Consider the following 16,477-nt stretch of genomic DNA (forward strand, 5'->3'; position numbering starts at 1 on the left):
GCATCTTTGGCCATATTTTGTGCGCATGTTTGGCCATCTTTTGTCGCATCTTTGGCCATATTTTGTCGCATCTTTGGCCATCTTTTGTCGCATCTTTGGCCATATTTTGTCGCATCATTGGCCATCTTTTGTCGCATCTTTGGCCATCTTTTGTGCGCATCTTTGGTCATCTTTTGTGCGCATCTTTGGTCATCTTTTGTGCGCATGTTTGGCCATCTTTTGTCGCATCTTTGGCTATCTTTTGTCGCATCTTTGGCCATCTTTTGTGCACATCTTTGGCCATCTTTTGTCGCATCTTTGGTCATCTTTTGTGCATATATTTGGCCATTTTTTGTGCGCATCTTTGGCCATCTTTTGTGCGCATCTTTGGCCATCTTTTGTCACATCTTTGGCCATTTTTTGTACGCATCTTTGGCCATCTTTTGTGCGCAGAGACGTTTAACTGGATTTTGCTGAATTGTGCGCGATCTTAAAGAGATTTGTTGCACTTATAGAGCTACATTCCATTTCGCGAAAGGTAAGGTTGGCCGTCGTATTTTATTAGGGGTTTATCATGGATCTGGTGTGTTTAAGGGTTGCTTGAGCAAAATCTCTACAAGAAAACAATTCAGAGAAGTTTTTTAGGGGTGAATTTTTTTAGGCATCCCGAGAAATGACCATTTCAAACAGCTTTATCTGTTGCATAATCGGTTACAATGTCTTAGTGTATAACGAGCTTATCATAGCCACAGGGTATGAAAAAAATTATCCATAGAAAATCATTAGAGAAGCTCAGGCGCGTACACGGAGGCGGGGGGTGCGCAGGGTGGGTCATTTCTTATTAAGGAATCTTCAAATATGCTTTTTACGTATGATATGATGCCTACGATAAAGTTAGTACAAATTTGCAAGGCATGCTGGGAAAAAGGCACGTCTCCTCAATGCGCATGCGCCATGGTTTGGCGTTTTCAGTGTAAATATGGGGGATGGCGAGAGATCTTCACAATAAAATACAGAGTTTAGGGCAAAGACTAAAAGAAGAAAACAACTCGAAGGGACCTAAACTCCTAGATGTAGATAACGAGGACTTATCTGTGCCGACAAGGCCATTGCTGGATCTAAAAATATCCGCCGGCCACCGAAAACAGCGACCAGGTACGTTGTTCAATTTCTATAAACCACCAAACGAGGACACATTCTTGTACCAGAAATCCTACGGGTTGCAATGTTCTATCTTCGAAGCTGTCACTCTGTGTTGTTATTTAGATTTTGGTACCACTAGGTATGTCAAATTAGGTTTTTACGTTACCCTGGCCTTGATGCGTGAGAAAACGATGTGTTTAAGCTTATTAGCCTGGGATCATTTTGGAAGACGCAAAAATGTTTCGGAGCAAAATTTTGTTTTACTTTCAACGCTTTTGTCTTAAAACAAACACTCATTTCTACCCTAGAACTGTGTTACTGTATGTTCAATAGCTCAATAAATAATACAAAATCATTTTCAAATTCTTTGTTCTACATGTAAAAATGATAAATGGGCTAATTATATGATTATGATGACAAGCATTTTCTTAGATTTTTAGGATTACTATGATTACTGTATTCTAGGACCGTCATAATTCATACAGTAGGTTGATAGTTTGAATAAGATGCTTGTGCTAGGAGATCACATCACTTTTGGGGTGGCAAACTAGCGTGCGCTCAGGCTTTTAGCAGCAAAATTACAATAACCAAAAGCAACTTATTTAGTGCTTAGGAATAAAGTCAGAATTTTTTTTCATAAAGGGTTTATTTTCATTTAATTTTGTTTTTCATTCTCTGAAATGACGGGCAAAGTTATTTCTGTATTTATTTTGGCTTGAATTTGCCACCCAAAAGGTTAATGATCTCCTGCTGCAAGTCCACTATTCTGCCTTCTTGGTGGTAATTGCAATGGTATTTAAACTACAGTATACTCTTCATTATATGTATTCAAATAATTTTCTACATAACAACAGTTTGCCTGATTATAATACCGTGTATAAAAATAAGAGTGAAAGGATTCTTATAAATAAGGGTACCTTTTGACAAATCGGGCTGTTTGGGTTCTTATTAGTATTACTATTTCCTATACACCCAACAATAACAGTCAATGCTGAACACAGCATAAAAGCCTAAAGTATTTAACTACATTATTCAATGCACACAAAAGTTATGAAAAGTATCTTTTCTTTGTTATTATAAACTGGTGTTCCTACTGGGAATGCCAACAAGTCATTTAATAAGGTTCTATTATAATAGCTTCTACAGTATCTAGTTGGCAGGTATTTTTTCCATTATTTTTTTTAGCTTTAAACACTGGTAAGGTACATGCGAAATCTAAAACCCTAGCCCTAAACCCTGTTTGTTGTCATTGTGCAGGGAAGCTCTCCTTCCAGGGTCCACTTAGCCCACTCAAAAAGTCGCTTCATCATCAGAAGCATAAGGATGATGACAGGTTGGTAGTTTTTATTATTATTCACTATGTGCAACTTAAAGGTGCTCTTTCATGGTGGAAGAGTGATTTTACTGTTGACTGTACCATCAAAGCACTCAAAACCATGTAATCGAAATAGCCAGGTTTATTAAAATGACCTTTGATCTTCCAAATAAACACAATATTATGGTTAAAACTGTCTCAAATCGAATAGAAGGAAATAAGTTGAATACATATAGTATGTTTAGGGGTAGGAAGGCTATTCAGTATGATTACTTAGATCTGCATCTTTTTATAATTAAAGAATAAAATTAGGTAAGTTTTATTGCAGGGTTTGATTTCACAGCGATTAAAGTACAGTAGATTAAGGTTACTACTGAGATGGGCATCTCATTTGCACAGGGTTCATCAGTCATTGAAAACTTTGTGTAGTTGATGATCTTATAATATATCTGCTATTTTCCATTTTTAGCGCTCACATTGAAAAGAAATTAAAGGAAATCAAGCAACAAACTGGAATTCTTAAACTTGGAGACAAGGTATCGATTGTCATTATCAGGTTTATTTATCTTCCTCTATGTGCATTTTTTTATTTTGTTTGTATTTGTTTATATTTTTGGTTGCATAAAGTATTGGTGATGTCTATGTTAATGATGACTTTGGTTCTGTTGATAGTGTGAGTGATTTGATTGATTTTGATGATGATTTTAGGTCATCACGACTTATGTTGATGATGATAATGATGATAGTAATGATGATTTTGATCATGATGGTGATCATAATGATGATCATTATGATAATGATAATGATGATGATAGTAATGATGATTATAACAATGATGGCGATAGTAATGATGGTGATAGTTAATGATGATGATGATGATCCTGATGATGACTGTTATGATGATAATGATGATGATCCTGTACAGGCCTTGAGACAAACACACAGCCCAAGAAATCCATAAATGCAAAATAGACAAAGTGGCATGATGAATTTATGGATCAAATTTGTATTACTTTGCATGAGTGCATTTTAAGCTAGGTCTTTCACATTTTATTGTTGCAGAAGTATGACTTCAGCCTTGATGACCTTGAGATGTCGGGTGAGATTGGGTATGGGACGTGTGGCCAGGTCTGTAAAATGAAGCACAAGAAATCAGGGCAGGTTTTAGCTGTAAAGGTGAGATAACAGAAGTATATCTACAAACTTTTTCAGTTTCATGGCCTGCCAGAAGTAAACTGGTGCAAATGCTGCTTTAAATAAGGCAAATTTTATGCTCCCGCGAGTCATAAAAAGCATCCATTTCCATCGGCTTATTCAAGCAAGTAACCAAAATATTTTCAATCAAATATTATCAGAATTTTTTCCTAGATTGTTATTTTGAAGTTTCCTTGCAAATAAACAACTGTATTTACAATGATAAGCAATAACAAAGGAGTTGGTGATTAGCATTCTTTAAGAGTAAAGTAATTCAAGCGAATTTCTTGCTATGCAGAGAATGGCCCGTAGTCATAACAAGGAGGAACAGAAGAGAATTCTAATGGATCTGGAGGTTGTGATGAAAAGCCATGACTGCCCTTATATCGTCACCTGTATGGGGGCGTTGATATCAAAGGTAAATCCATGACTGTGTTGGTAACTATGGTAATGCCCTCTTTAGTTATACCTTGGCTTACTTATCAATAAGCCTTTACCAACATGTGCCAGTATATCATGTATATAATGTTGGTATGTTTATTTGAATTGAGTTTATGGCTTCTTGACTTTTGTGTTTTTAGTCTGATGTGATCATTCAACTAATGACAACTTGACTTTTGTGTTTTTAGTCTGATGTGTTCATTTGTATGGAGCTGATGGCTACTTGCTTAGACAAGCTACTCAAGAGGTTACAAAACCCCATTCCTGAGCACATCCTGGGCAAAATGGCAGTTGCAGTGAGTACAAACAATCAAACTTCCCCTCTTCCCTGGAATTTAACATTTTAGGGATAAACACATAAAAGGAATTGGTGCCTGCCTCCCCCTGACAAACTAGACCCCCCCCCAAATAAAAAAAGTTGTAGATATGTAAAACCTTGTAGTCATAGTTTTAACTTTGCACAGTTACATCCTGTTGTACTGTATCCATGTTCTAATGACTTTGGTGTGGAAATGTTGCACTGTCTGTTTGCCTCATCGTTACGAAGCCATGTACTATAGCCATATTTTGATTACTTCTTTTTTTCAGATTGTCAAAGCATTGCATTATCTTAAAGAAGAACATGGAGTAATGCACAGAGGTATGGTGTGGATAACTGTTATTGATAATTATGATGATGATGGTGGAGATGTTGATGGTGGTGGTGATGATGATGATGATGATAGCAAAGATGGCGGTGGTGATGGCAGTTGTGATGGTTGGGGAGATATTGTCGTAATGATAATGGTGGTGATGATGATGGTTTTAAAGTTGGTGGAGATGATGGTGATATTGATGGTGATGGTGATGATGGCGCAGTGATGGTGGTAGTGATAGTCAAAATAATGATAGTGATCACAATGATTATGGTGATGATAATGTTGGTGGCGATTGAGATAGTGATTGATGACGCTAACAATACTTATGTTGTTGATGATAGTAATGATGATGATGATGATTCTGCCAATCTTATTCACAGATGTAAAGCCATCCAACATGCTGCTAGACTCAGCAGGATGTGTGAAGCTGTGTGATTTCAGCATCAGTGGACGGCTGGTGGACTCCAAGGCAAAGACTAAGAGCGCAGGATGTGCAGCTTACATGGCTGTAAGATCATCTCATTATCCAACCCAGAAACTCAATCTCCTTCATGCCCTGAGCACCAATTAGAGGCATTAGGGTTGTGTGTTGGCACGCATCCAAGAGGAAAACTCTGTGTACTTTTTTCACACAAAAATATACCTTAGCTAGCTCAAAAGGGTGGTGGGTTTAACTCCCATAAACCCTCCCCCTCCTCCTAAATACAGGGCTTCTGGAATTACGCGCTTGTGCGGAAGCGCGTAATTTGGCTTTTTCCGCGTAATCCACAAATCTCTGTGTAATCCTGCGTAATTTGGCTAAATTTTGAAAGACAAAGCATTAAATTGCACAGCTGATGTGTTTTTTAGCTTTCTTACCTCTATTTCTCGTAAAAAAGAGAGATATTCTTCGTAAGAGTGTGATATTTCTAACTGAATTTTGAAAACAAATAAAATGACTAGGCATTCTTTGCTAAACCGCGAAGGCCTAGAACTAATAATAAAATACCTTTTTTAATTGGCTGGTGGCTAGGAGCCAATGAAAACTCGCCTAAGATATTTTCACACAAAAAATAACCTTTTCAAGTTATTTCGTGCTTTCCTTCGGTACAAAATGTAGTTTGGGCATAACAGTTGATATTCCGTGTAATTTAGCGCGTAATTCAGTAAAGAATCCTGCAAAATTTTGATTTTTAAAGAAAAAGTGTATTGAAAAATCCTGCGTAATTTAGCACGTGATGATTGATTTTCCGCGTAATTTAGCAAAGAATCCCACGTAATTTTGAGTTGTTTTCCGCGTAATTCCAGAAGCCCTGTAAATGTGATTCTGCACCCTGTGGAATTGTGACTGGAATCACAAGTAGTTGAGTGTTAGTATATTTTAGTATGTCAGTATATGGGGCCTCTCACCTATGCTGAAACAAGTAAAGTAAAATTCAAGCTAAGTTTACAGTAACTTCTAATGATTTGTAAGTTTGATGAATTGTGTGTTCCTTGGTTTGATTTTGCTTTTTATTCTAGCCTGAACGGATTGACCCCCCTGATCCAATGAATCCTAATTATGACGTCCGTGCGGATGTCTGGAGCCTAGGCATATCTCTGGTAGGTCAAGTCAGGATTTGTACATCAAGGGTTTTACATATTGGGTGCTTAAAAATAATGCTTTCCCTGCATAAAAAAAAAATCATGATATTTGCTGTTTTTTTGCGTTAAGTGTGTTTATTGTATTTGTGTGGTTCTTGTGTAATAAAGGTCATTATAAGGTTTAAACTTTATACTTTAGTGTGTCTGCTAATATCTTATTAATAGATTATTTATTTTTTTGTGTAAATACCATTCAAACTTTCAAACTTTGCATACTTCACTTACCAAGTTGATTAAAAAATAGCACCATGGCTTCCCCTAATAAGTTGCAATTGCATACCACATACTGTACCTCACACTTTTCTTGAGCGACAAAATGGCTTGTTGTTCTTTCCTCAGGTTGAGCTTGCTACAGGAGAGTTCCCTTACAGGAACTGCACAACAGAGTTTGAAGTTCTCACTAGAGTGATGGGCGAGGACCCTCCATCCCTGCCAGGCAGCAAGGGGTTCTCCCATGATTTCTCCTCCTTTGTTGATGAGTGGTAAGATGCCCTGTTTTCTCATTTCCCAAGTGGGGTCCTCAGATACGTCCTTGATGTGCAGTGTCAAAGGGTGGATGAAACCTTTGTTTGAGATTTTGGTTTCTTTTTAAGGAGGATGGGGGGGGAGTAACATACAAACTATGTTGGTATTTTGGGGGTTTACCATTTTGCTAACCATATAAAATTGAAGCAGAAAAAAATTATGGCATAATACAGTAAATACACAGAAAGGGGGCCATGCTAAACATTTTTGGCCAATCAGATTCGGCTTGAACACCATAAACATTTTGAAAAAAAAGTTCAGCCAATGAAAAACGCAGGACATTGTTTATTTGACCTCGTATGTACGTGTAGTCGACTATGGGAAACACGGGCCGTGCGGGCCCTATCGGATAGGTCTTTTGGGCAAGATTGCTTTAGAGAATTGTCTATTTTTCATTAACATTGCACAGAAATATACCTTCAGTTATACCAGATAATTAATAGCACAGCGTGTATATTGAAATTAGTTCCTCTCGGAATGTTTTCTTTTCTATTTTTATCTGTCTATTGAGCGTGGGAACACCCTAACCTGATTGGCCTGAACTTTTTATGTTTACGGTGTTCAAGCTGAATCTGATTGGTCAAAGTTGTTCAGCATGGCCTGTTTCTGTGTCATCACTTTAACTACTGTATGTTGTTGATGCTCGAATTTCTTAACAAGAGAAAAAAAAATCTGGGATTTTTATGGGGTGAGGGGGGGGCATAAAATTGATTCAGTTTTGTTTTTGGTTTAAAATTTTTATCACATTTTTCCTGTATTGATAATTTCTTCTCTGGTATGAAAATTCTGTAAAGCACTTTTTTGTCTTATTCTAGTTTGACAAAAGACTTCCATTATCGCCCCAAATACAACAAATTATTGGTAAGTATTAACTGTATTTGTTGGTTTATGGGGGATCCTTTTTTAGGAATTTGGGACTTGTATTGGACTATGTACATAAAGACACCCTGGAAGCCAGAGCCTACTCCCATTATAGGCCGAGTGGCGACAAGCATAACATTCCTTCTGCTGCTTCCACACTCCTGTCACCATTTTGTTGTGGTGCTTTTGGGTTTTGGCGATGTAAGACCCTCTGGAACCCAGGGAAGCTCAAAGACTACGTAATAGAGAAAGGGAAAATAAAAACAAGGTTTAACATATGTTACATCTCTGTGAAAAAGGCCTTTTTTGGCTTTTCCTTCGCAAGTCACATGTGTAACGTTTTTACATCACGTCATTATAAATAATTCTGTTTGTGAGCTCAACTAAATTTTAGTCCTTTCTTTCCAGGTTCATCCATTTATTACCTCTTATGACTCTAAAGAGGTGGATGTGGCAGGATGGCTTAAAGAATCTCTTGCTAGCTAGTACTTTGAAGCTCTCTTGTAAGGCATCAACTCAACCTTCCCTTAATGCACTTTATTTTTTTTTTTTTACATTAGGGACCAGTCATTATTTATCTATGGGGGGGGGCTGGGTAATTTTCCAGTCAAAGGTGAAACTTTTGTCAAAGCCCCCCCTTAATTGAAGAAAATTGCAGATAGCCCCCCCTCCGTATTATAATTTTAAAAGATGACGCCCCCCCCCCAAAAAAAATGGGGCACCTGAGACCTACCTAATAAAGAACGAAATCAGCAAATCTTGAATTTTGTGTAGTTTTTCGGCCACTTCTAGATGTAAGTACCTCTGCAGAGCCACCTTCCTCATCGCCATCGCAATCACTTCTATCACTGTCACTGTCACTGCTGCTGTCACACAAAACGAGGTCTTCATCACTGTCACTTTCAATTTCACTATCTTCAGAACCAAATTGTTGATCAAAATCTGCTACAGGTTGATCATCAGGCACAGCTCTTCTATCCTGATTGTAGTAGTGAACGGTAATGCGCCTGATTTTGTCCTTTTTCTTCCCTGTCTTTGAAGGTTATAATGGATCAAATACTTATCAAGTTCTGAAACGACAAGTGATGGCAGCTTGCCATTCTCAATAAGTTCCTGCCAGTTGTAATCAGAAACCTCCTTCTTTTTTCGTTCTTGCCTTGCATCTTTGCGTTGCTTTTCCCGGATTTTGGAGATGGTTTCCAATGACGATAGATGTTCTAAATAGGATCTGACATATTTTTCGTCAACAATAAATGCCTGGGAAAATTTCTTGATTTCTTCATTGTCTTCGAGGGACAATTTCTTTTGCTCAAATAACTTCTTAATGTTAGCTCTTGGCTGCCAGTCATCTGGACCACGATCATTTCCCTTGCTGTCTGTGAGTGATTGTTATTGATACAATAACAAATGCCAAGTCTAAGCTTATCAGTATTGGAGTAACCTATAAGTCATTATCTTCCGTAAGCTTAAAGAAAAAGTCAAGTCTTGCAAAGAGAAGAAGAAAAGAAAATGCTTGCAAAGCCAAAAAAAGAAAAAGGAAAAGAGAAGACACTGCAATGCATAAACTGATTGTCAAGCTTACAGATGAGTTTACCTATACTCTCTGCTTCCCTGATGGATATAATGTAGCCTTACAAAGTCAACATGCTGTGTGCGAGGATGAGATTAACACTGAGGCCTTAGGACTGTTGAAGAGTTGTGACATCATGAAGTTAGACCTTCTATTCAATCAGGGCTTTTTTGCGCTCGATGCACTTGCAATAATAGGGCAGACCATTGCCGCACTTTAATAAGATGATGTTCACTCTTTTTGTTGAAAATGTTGTTGTTTTACAGAAAATTATTGATAAATGTCATGATATTCAAATGGTATTTTCATAAATTGTCAATTCTTTATCCTACATAACATCTCATCTAACTGGTTTTCAATATAACAACTCTTTGAAAAATCATGCTGATTAACAAGATGGCCCCCCCTGTTTATTGTACCTAAAATACAATGACCCCCCCTCTTTGCTAATTTAAAATGGCCTTGACCCCCCCTTTTTTTCTCCCAGCCCCCCCTATAGATAAATAATGACTGGTCCCTTAGCAGAATGTTCTGAATATTCTATACATTTAAAGACATTTTGTAATCTTGAAGACTTCCTATTACCCTGGGTACCAGAGGCTCCGAGCTTCGCAGTGACAACAATAATCGTTGATAATTCTTCCTATCCATTAGGCTGTCAATGTAAAAGAGAACATACAGCTTATTGAAAAGGCTGTCCACCTGATGCATGTATAAAAAATCAAGTCACAGAGTGTTACAGTGTAAAGCACAGAGATTTAGGTATGCAACAATTTTGCATAGAAAGTGAGTATAAGATTATGGCATAACAATTTTTTAGGTGGACAACCTTTTCAATATCCTATTCCTCTCAGGGGCGTAGCCAGGTTTATTTCATTGGGCCAGGGCCCAAAGCGATTTCTCAAGAACTTCTGCTTCCAACTGAGTCATAACGACTAAGATGTAATAGAGATTGTAACGACTAAGATGTAATAGCTTACTGGCCCAGAAAGCGGGGGGGGGGGGGGGGGGGGGCACCCCCTTGGCTATGCCCCTGCTCCGCATTTGTATTTCATTTTGCAAATAATATAGCCTGCCTTATCGAAATCAACTCCAGTGGCAGATCCAGTGGTGGTGTAACCCACCTAACTAAAAAATTTGATGCATGAAAGCTAAATCCATAGATAATCAGATTCTTCCCACTGCACTTTTGTATGTATTGGCTTGTTGCTCCACCTGAAAAATCCTGGATCCGCCCCTGGAACATTTGTAAATTTATTTCGATTATTATCAAGTGGCCTCGAGACTGTTGTAATTCTATTAGAATATTATATAAAATAAAGATTCAATCAAGAGTATGTATTGTATTTGATATTGACGTACTTGAAGGTTAAAGCCGGACAATAAAAAGAAAGATTGCAGAATTATTATCCATTTATTCTGAATGTTTTAATCCGTGGGCTTTAATCTTAGAGAGGGAGGTGTTGTCTTTTCGTGGCCATCTTTAACCCTAGTTTGTGCCGGTCTCCCTGTGGTACTAAAGTATTGTCACGTGGTCTAGCATTCCACCATGTTCCTTATCGTTCACCGCAAAGTTATGGCTCGCCGAGCGGTTGAAGTCTCCAAGCAAATGTTTGCTTTACACCGAGTCTGAGCGAAAACACAACTTAACCATGACATGATGGCTCGACTATAGATCGAGTTATCCCTTGAATACTACACCAGAAGCGAGATGTTTGGGCGAAGTCTGGGCAGCAAGTTCCCATGTATTGTTGTGTTGATTGTGTTTGGTATTATAGAAGTACAAATTTTGGATCTCACCAAATCTCGGACAGGACTTCGTAAGAATTTTAAACCCAACTCAGGTAAGTAAAGATACGGAAGGAGAAAACAAAACGGCTTGCCGTCCTCATAGAGTTATTTTCAAAACAATAGCTAATTTTGACGCATGACTTTATAAAATCGAACGCGTGCTGTTAGGAACGTGTGCGATGTGTTCTGTCAATTTGTACCCCTCAGTCCGTGGTCTATTGTGAACTATCATCTCATGTGTTTTTGTCCTTGTGTTTTACATTTTAATTTTCGGCACCCTATAAAATACACTAATATAGCGAAGTGAGATATTGCTATTTTGCTTCTTATTTATATTTTGGAAGCCATTCAAATGTCACATTGTCAATAACGATGACCGCCTAAATGATGTTACCAGATGACTGTGAAATTGCATTCTGTAATAAGCCATAACACAGAAAAAAATTGATATATGCCAGCTTTGTCTGTATTTAAAATTTTTGGAAGCCATTTGAGTGCCCAATTGTTGATTTTTAAGTGTGTGTGTGTGTGTGGGGGGGGGGGGGGGGGGCATTTCTACTTGCAAAAACAATTGACAACTTCAGTTCCTTTGACCTTTCAACAATACAGTGTGAGCAAAAGTAAACATTTACCTGCTTTCAGATGCTATCAGATACCAAACTAATTACTTAAAATCTGCTCAACAGATTGAGCATTTCAATCTTATATCTTTGTTGTTTCTACAGATGAATCAAATTTACAAAATGAAGATAAAAGAAACATCTTGGTGGTTGGAGATGAAAGTAACGAGAGACCAATGTTAACAAAGGTACAAAAGATTTGCTGGGGGGAGGGGAGGGGGAACCTGGGGCATTTTTAAGCTGTAAGCCCACCATCAAGATTTAGATCATAAAAACAATGTGATGGTCTTGAAGCTGTTGAAACTCTTTTGCATAAAATAAAGTTTTGAAAGTTTTCTAAATTATTAAGTTTGGATTTTTTTCCCAGTTTGTTATCGTATCCCAACTTTTCTTGTATTGGTGGCATTCCTGTTTTTCCTGTTTCAGACTGCATTTGGTGCCCAGTCTGTGTTTGACAACACTGTCATCATATACAACAGGGTTCCCAAGACAGCAAGCACAAGCTTCATGGGTGTGGTGTATGACTTGAGCGAGCAGAATAATTATCACACCATCCACCTCAATGTTACAAAGAATTCCCATGTTATGTCTGTAACAGACCAACTAAGATTTGCTCATAATATAACCCAATGGAGCGAGCGTTTACCAGCCTTCTACCATGGACATGTGCAGTACATAGAATTCCAGAGTCTTGGTGTCACTAAACCTGTGATTTATATCAATGTGATACGCAAGCCTTTGGACCGGCTGGTATCTTATTACTATTTTCTGAGGTTTGGAGATACATTTAGGCCACATAAGCGACGTTCACGCCAGGGTAACAAGGAGGTAAGACCTACCATCATGGAGATGAACAGCAGACGACAGCTAAAATAGGGCAGGGGCGAGGGGAGGTGAACAGCAGACATCACCTAAAATAGGATGGGGCAGAGGGAGATAAACAGCAGACATCACCTAAAATAGGATGGGGTGGGGGGAGGTGAACAGCAGACAACACCTAAAATAGGATGGGGGTTTGGGGAGATGAACAGCAGACATCACCTAAAATAGGATGGGGTGGGGGGAGATGAACAGCAGACCACCTAAAATAGGATGGGGCGGGGGGAGATGAACAGCAGACATCACCTAAAATAGGATGGGGTGGGGGGAGGTGAACAGCAGACATCACCTAAAATAGGATGGGGGTTTGGGGAGATGAACAGCAGACATCACCTAAAATAGGATGGGGTGGGGGGAGATGAACAGCAGACATCACCTAAAATAGGATGGGGTGGGGGGAGATGAACAGCAGACATCACCTAAAATAGGATGGGGTGGGGGGAGATGAACAGCAGACATCACCTAAAATAGGATGGGGTGGGGGGAGATGAACAGCAGACATCACCTAAAATAGGATGGGGTGGGGGGAGATGAACAGCAGACATCACCTAAAATAGGATGGGGCAGGGGGAGATGAACAGCAGACATCACCTGAAATAGGATGGGGTTGGGGGGAAATGAACAGCAGACATCACCTAAAATAAGGCAGGGGAGGTGGGGGGGGATAACTAAAATAGGGCGCGTGTGGGGGGATAACAGAATATTGCCAGGTTATCAAGTACAAGGAAAAAAGATTGCACTCAAGAATTCATTTGTCATAACCTGCAGGGCTTATTGATAGCTGAATCCTAAAATTATTACATTAAAAGAATTATTACATTAAACGGCTTTTTAAACGTGGATTTTTTTTATTTGCACATCTTCTGTTAACTGTGTTCTCAGACATTTGACGAGTGTCTCTCAAGAGGACATAAAGACTGTCAGCCTGAGAAGCTATGGTTGCAGGTTCCATTCTTCTGTGGGCACGCACCTCAATGCCAGTAAGTAACAATTTAATGATAGCACAATACCTCCAGGTTTCAATTCCAGGTCAAGATTTTTTTTTTCAAAAAAAATCTCTGAAAATGGATCCAACCATAAGGTATAAACCTGACTCTCTATATTAGGGACAGTGAACTTCTCATATTCCTGGATAAAGCTTTAAGCTGAAGGTCCCATCTGCCTCCAAAACGGTGCATTTACTTGAATAGGGGGGGGGGGGGGGGGGCATAACAGAGCTGCTGGGGACACTGGTCCGTGGTGCTATTTTCGGTGACAGTGCAAATACACACAACCCCACACTATTAATTGTAAACTGTGTGGAGTGCACTCTCTATGTACACTAGTAAAAGTCAGTCTCATCTAAAGCACTTTGTAATAAATTGTACCAAACTGACATTTACTTGAGACTAATAAAAATGATGCAATATCCTGGTAGTGTGCGACCATCAGATTTTGATCCTAAGGTATTTTAGCCTTTTTAGAATTGCTTGTACTTTTGTAAACATGATGCTTTTATTTTTCTCAGGGGATGATAGAGACTTGATAGAGAGAGGGGGCTTATAATATTGGCTCTAGTGGGGGTGCCTATTGCAAAGAGAGGTTAAGAAAGATTAGAGGGAGTTAATAGAGCTTTTAGAGTACATTATTAAACAACTCAATTTCTTTTTCCCTTGTAGGTCGCCAGGAAACAAATGGGCGCTAGAGCAAGCTAAGCGGCACCTTGTGGAGAAGTACTTGCTTGTTGGTTTGACAGAACAGCTGGAAGATTTTATCACTATTTTGGAAACAGCACTACCAAGATTTTTTAAAGGAGCAACAAATAGATTCCAAACTGGTACTAATTAAATTGAATTGTGAGATATTTTAGCCATACAATACTTCTTTTTCCTAAGGACTTTTTTACCCCTCAACAATAATTTTTTTTCCTATGCATCCCGTATTTTATTCTTATTTCTGTGGTGGAGTGGTGGGGATAGGAGCCATCTCTCTTGTCTTCACGCAATACATCATACTTTAGTACAATATTTTACCCATTGACCCCCTGGTTTGCTTAGCAGCATTTCCACAGGGTTCAAAATAGCAGTCAGCTAATGGCAATAGCCGGCTGTTTTCTGGTCTTTGCTGGCTGTTTTTGTCTGTATTTCCCTCTCATATTTTGAGTGTGCAGGCTTCTTTTCCCCACGAAAATACACAAACCCACCAAAATCTAGAAAATTTAAAAAACTTATTTGGAACCTTGTTTCCAGGTTCTCGTTCTCATTTTTATTTCACCCTTTGCAGGAAACAAGTCACACCTGCGAAAAACAGCATCAAAACAGCCGCTGCAACAACAGACTTTAGACTTCTTTTACAAAAACAAAATATGGAAAATGGAAAATGAATTTTACGAGTTTGCAAGAAAAGTGTTCAATGGTGTGAAAAAGAAAACTCTAATTGTCAACCAAGATGGCTCTGTGACTTCATCAGTAGAGTTCTTCTATGAAAAAATCCGTCCAAGAAGCACGACTTGATTTTATTCTTCTGTACATTGTTTGCACATGGTGCCATCTTGTGTGTGATGGTCATGTGATTAGAGACTGTAAATAGCAGTTGTTCCTGTTAGAGGTATTCTGCAAATAGGATGCTAGAGAAGATAAACAGGAAGTAAGCAAGGCTGAGAGCAGTTTACTCATTAGATAAACCCCTAGAACACACATCTTGAACACACCCCTAGAACACACCCCTAGAACACACCCCTTGGACACACCCCTAGGACACACCCCTAGAACGCGCCCCTAGAACACACCCCTTGGACACACCCCTTGGACACACCCTTTGGACACACCCCTAGAACACACATCTTGGACATACCCCTAGAACACACATCTTGGACACCACTAGAACACACGTCTTGGACACACCCCTAGAACACACATCTTGGACACCACTAGAACACACCCCTTGGACACACATCTTGGACATACCCCTTGGACACACCCCTAGAACACACATCTTGGACATACCCCTAGAACACACATCTTGGACACCACTAGAACACACGTCTTGGACACACCCCTAGAACACACATCTTGGACACCACTAGAACACACCCCTTGGACACACATCTTGGACATACCCCTTGGACACACCCCTAGAACACACGTCTTGGACACACCTCTAGAACACACATCTTGGACACACATCTTGGACACACCCCTTGGACACACATCTTGGACACACCCCTTGGACACACATCTTGGACACACCCCTTGGACACACATCTTGGACACACCCCTAGAACACACGTCTTGGACACCACTAGAACACACCCCTTGGACACACATCTTGGACACACCCCTAGAACACACATCATGGACACACCCCTAGAACACACGTCTTGGACATACCCCTAGAACACACATCTTGGACACCACTAGAACACACCCCTTGGACACACATCTTGGACACACCCCTTGGACACACATCTTGGACACACCCCTAGAACACACGTCTTGGACATACCCCTAGAACACACATCTTGGACACCACTAGAACACACCCCTTGGACACACATCTTGGACACACCCCTTGGACACACATCTTGGACACACCCCTTGCTTGAACAAACCCCTTGGATTCTCCCTTTGAAACCCTTTGATATGCCCCTTACCGGACAAACTCTTGGACAAACCTCTTGGGTACACCCTTTTCCTTTCATATTATAAACAACAGGTTTAGACCACTTTAATTTGTTTTAAACTGGAAAACTGTCTTCTACTGCACTTTTGAGGCACGTTAAAACGGGTTGCTTTTTTCATATTTCACACCTTAAGAGAGGGAGCACTAATTTAAGAGGGGCGCATTTTGAGGCTTCACCCTAAAACACATTTTCTGTACATATATTGTTGAGAGAGTTACAATAGAAAAAATATACATG

At 39.4% G+C, this 16,477-nt stretch overlaps 2 protein-coding genes across 3 annotated transcripts; both read left to right on the forward strand.

The window, feature by feature from the left end:
* The first annotated feature begins 912 nt into the window (after positions 1–912).
* Positions 913–10,623, forward strand: LOC5515320 (dual specificity mitogen-activated protein kinase kinase 7). Of its 2 annotated transcripts, XR_004296878.2 has the most exons (13): positions 913–1,134; positions 2,380–2,455; positions 2,907–2,973; positions 3,500–3,613; positions 3,930–4,049; positions 4,261–4,368; positions 4,661–4,712; positions 5,091–5,218; positions 6,211–6,291; positions 6,673–6,815; positions 7,674–7,719; positions 8,128–8,279; positions 9,812–10,623. XR_004296878.2 is itself a non-coding variant. In XM_032385023.2 (12 exons), the coding sequence occupies exons 1-12, from the start codon at positions 966–968 to the stop codon at positions 8,203–8,205; spliced, it is 1,182 nt and encodes a 393-aa protein (XP_032240914.1). In that variant the 5' UTR covers positions 913–965; the 3' UTR covers positions 8,206–10,623. The 2 variants fall into 2 exon arrangements, 1 of the variants encoding a protein (XP_032240914.1); XM_032385023.2 differs by having other exon boundaries at positions 8,128–10,623.
* Positions 10,624–10,800: 177 nt separating this feature from the next.
* LOC5515321 (heparan sulfate 2-O-sulfotransferase 1) lies at positions 10,801–15,213 on the forward strand. Its single transcript, XM_048731205.1, has 6 exons — positions 10,801–11,133; positions 11,806–11,888; positions 12,127–12,528; positions 13,462–13,559; positions 14,238–14,395; positions 14,842–15,213. The coding sequence occupies exons 1-6, from the start codon at positions 11,001–11,003 to the stop codon at positions 15,069–15,071; spliced, it is 1,104 nt and encodes a 367-aa protein (XP_048587162.1). The 5' UTR covers positions 10,801–11,000; the 3' UTR covers positions 15,072–15,213.
* Positions 15,214–16,477: the final 1,264 nt, after the last annotated feature.

The sequence above is a fragment of the Nematostella vectensis genome, chromosome 8 (genome assembly GCF_932526225.1).
Source record: "Nematostella vectensis chromosome 8, jaNemVect1.1, whole genome shotgun sequence".
NCBI lineage: Eukaryota > Metazoa > Cnidaria > Anthozoa > Actiniaria > Edwardsiidae > Nematostella > Nematostella vectensis.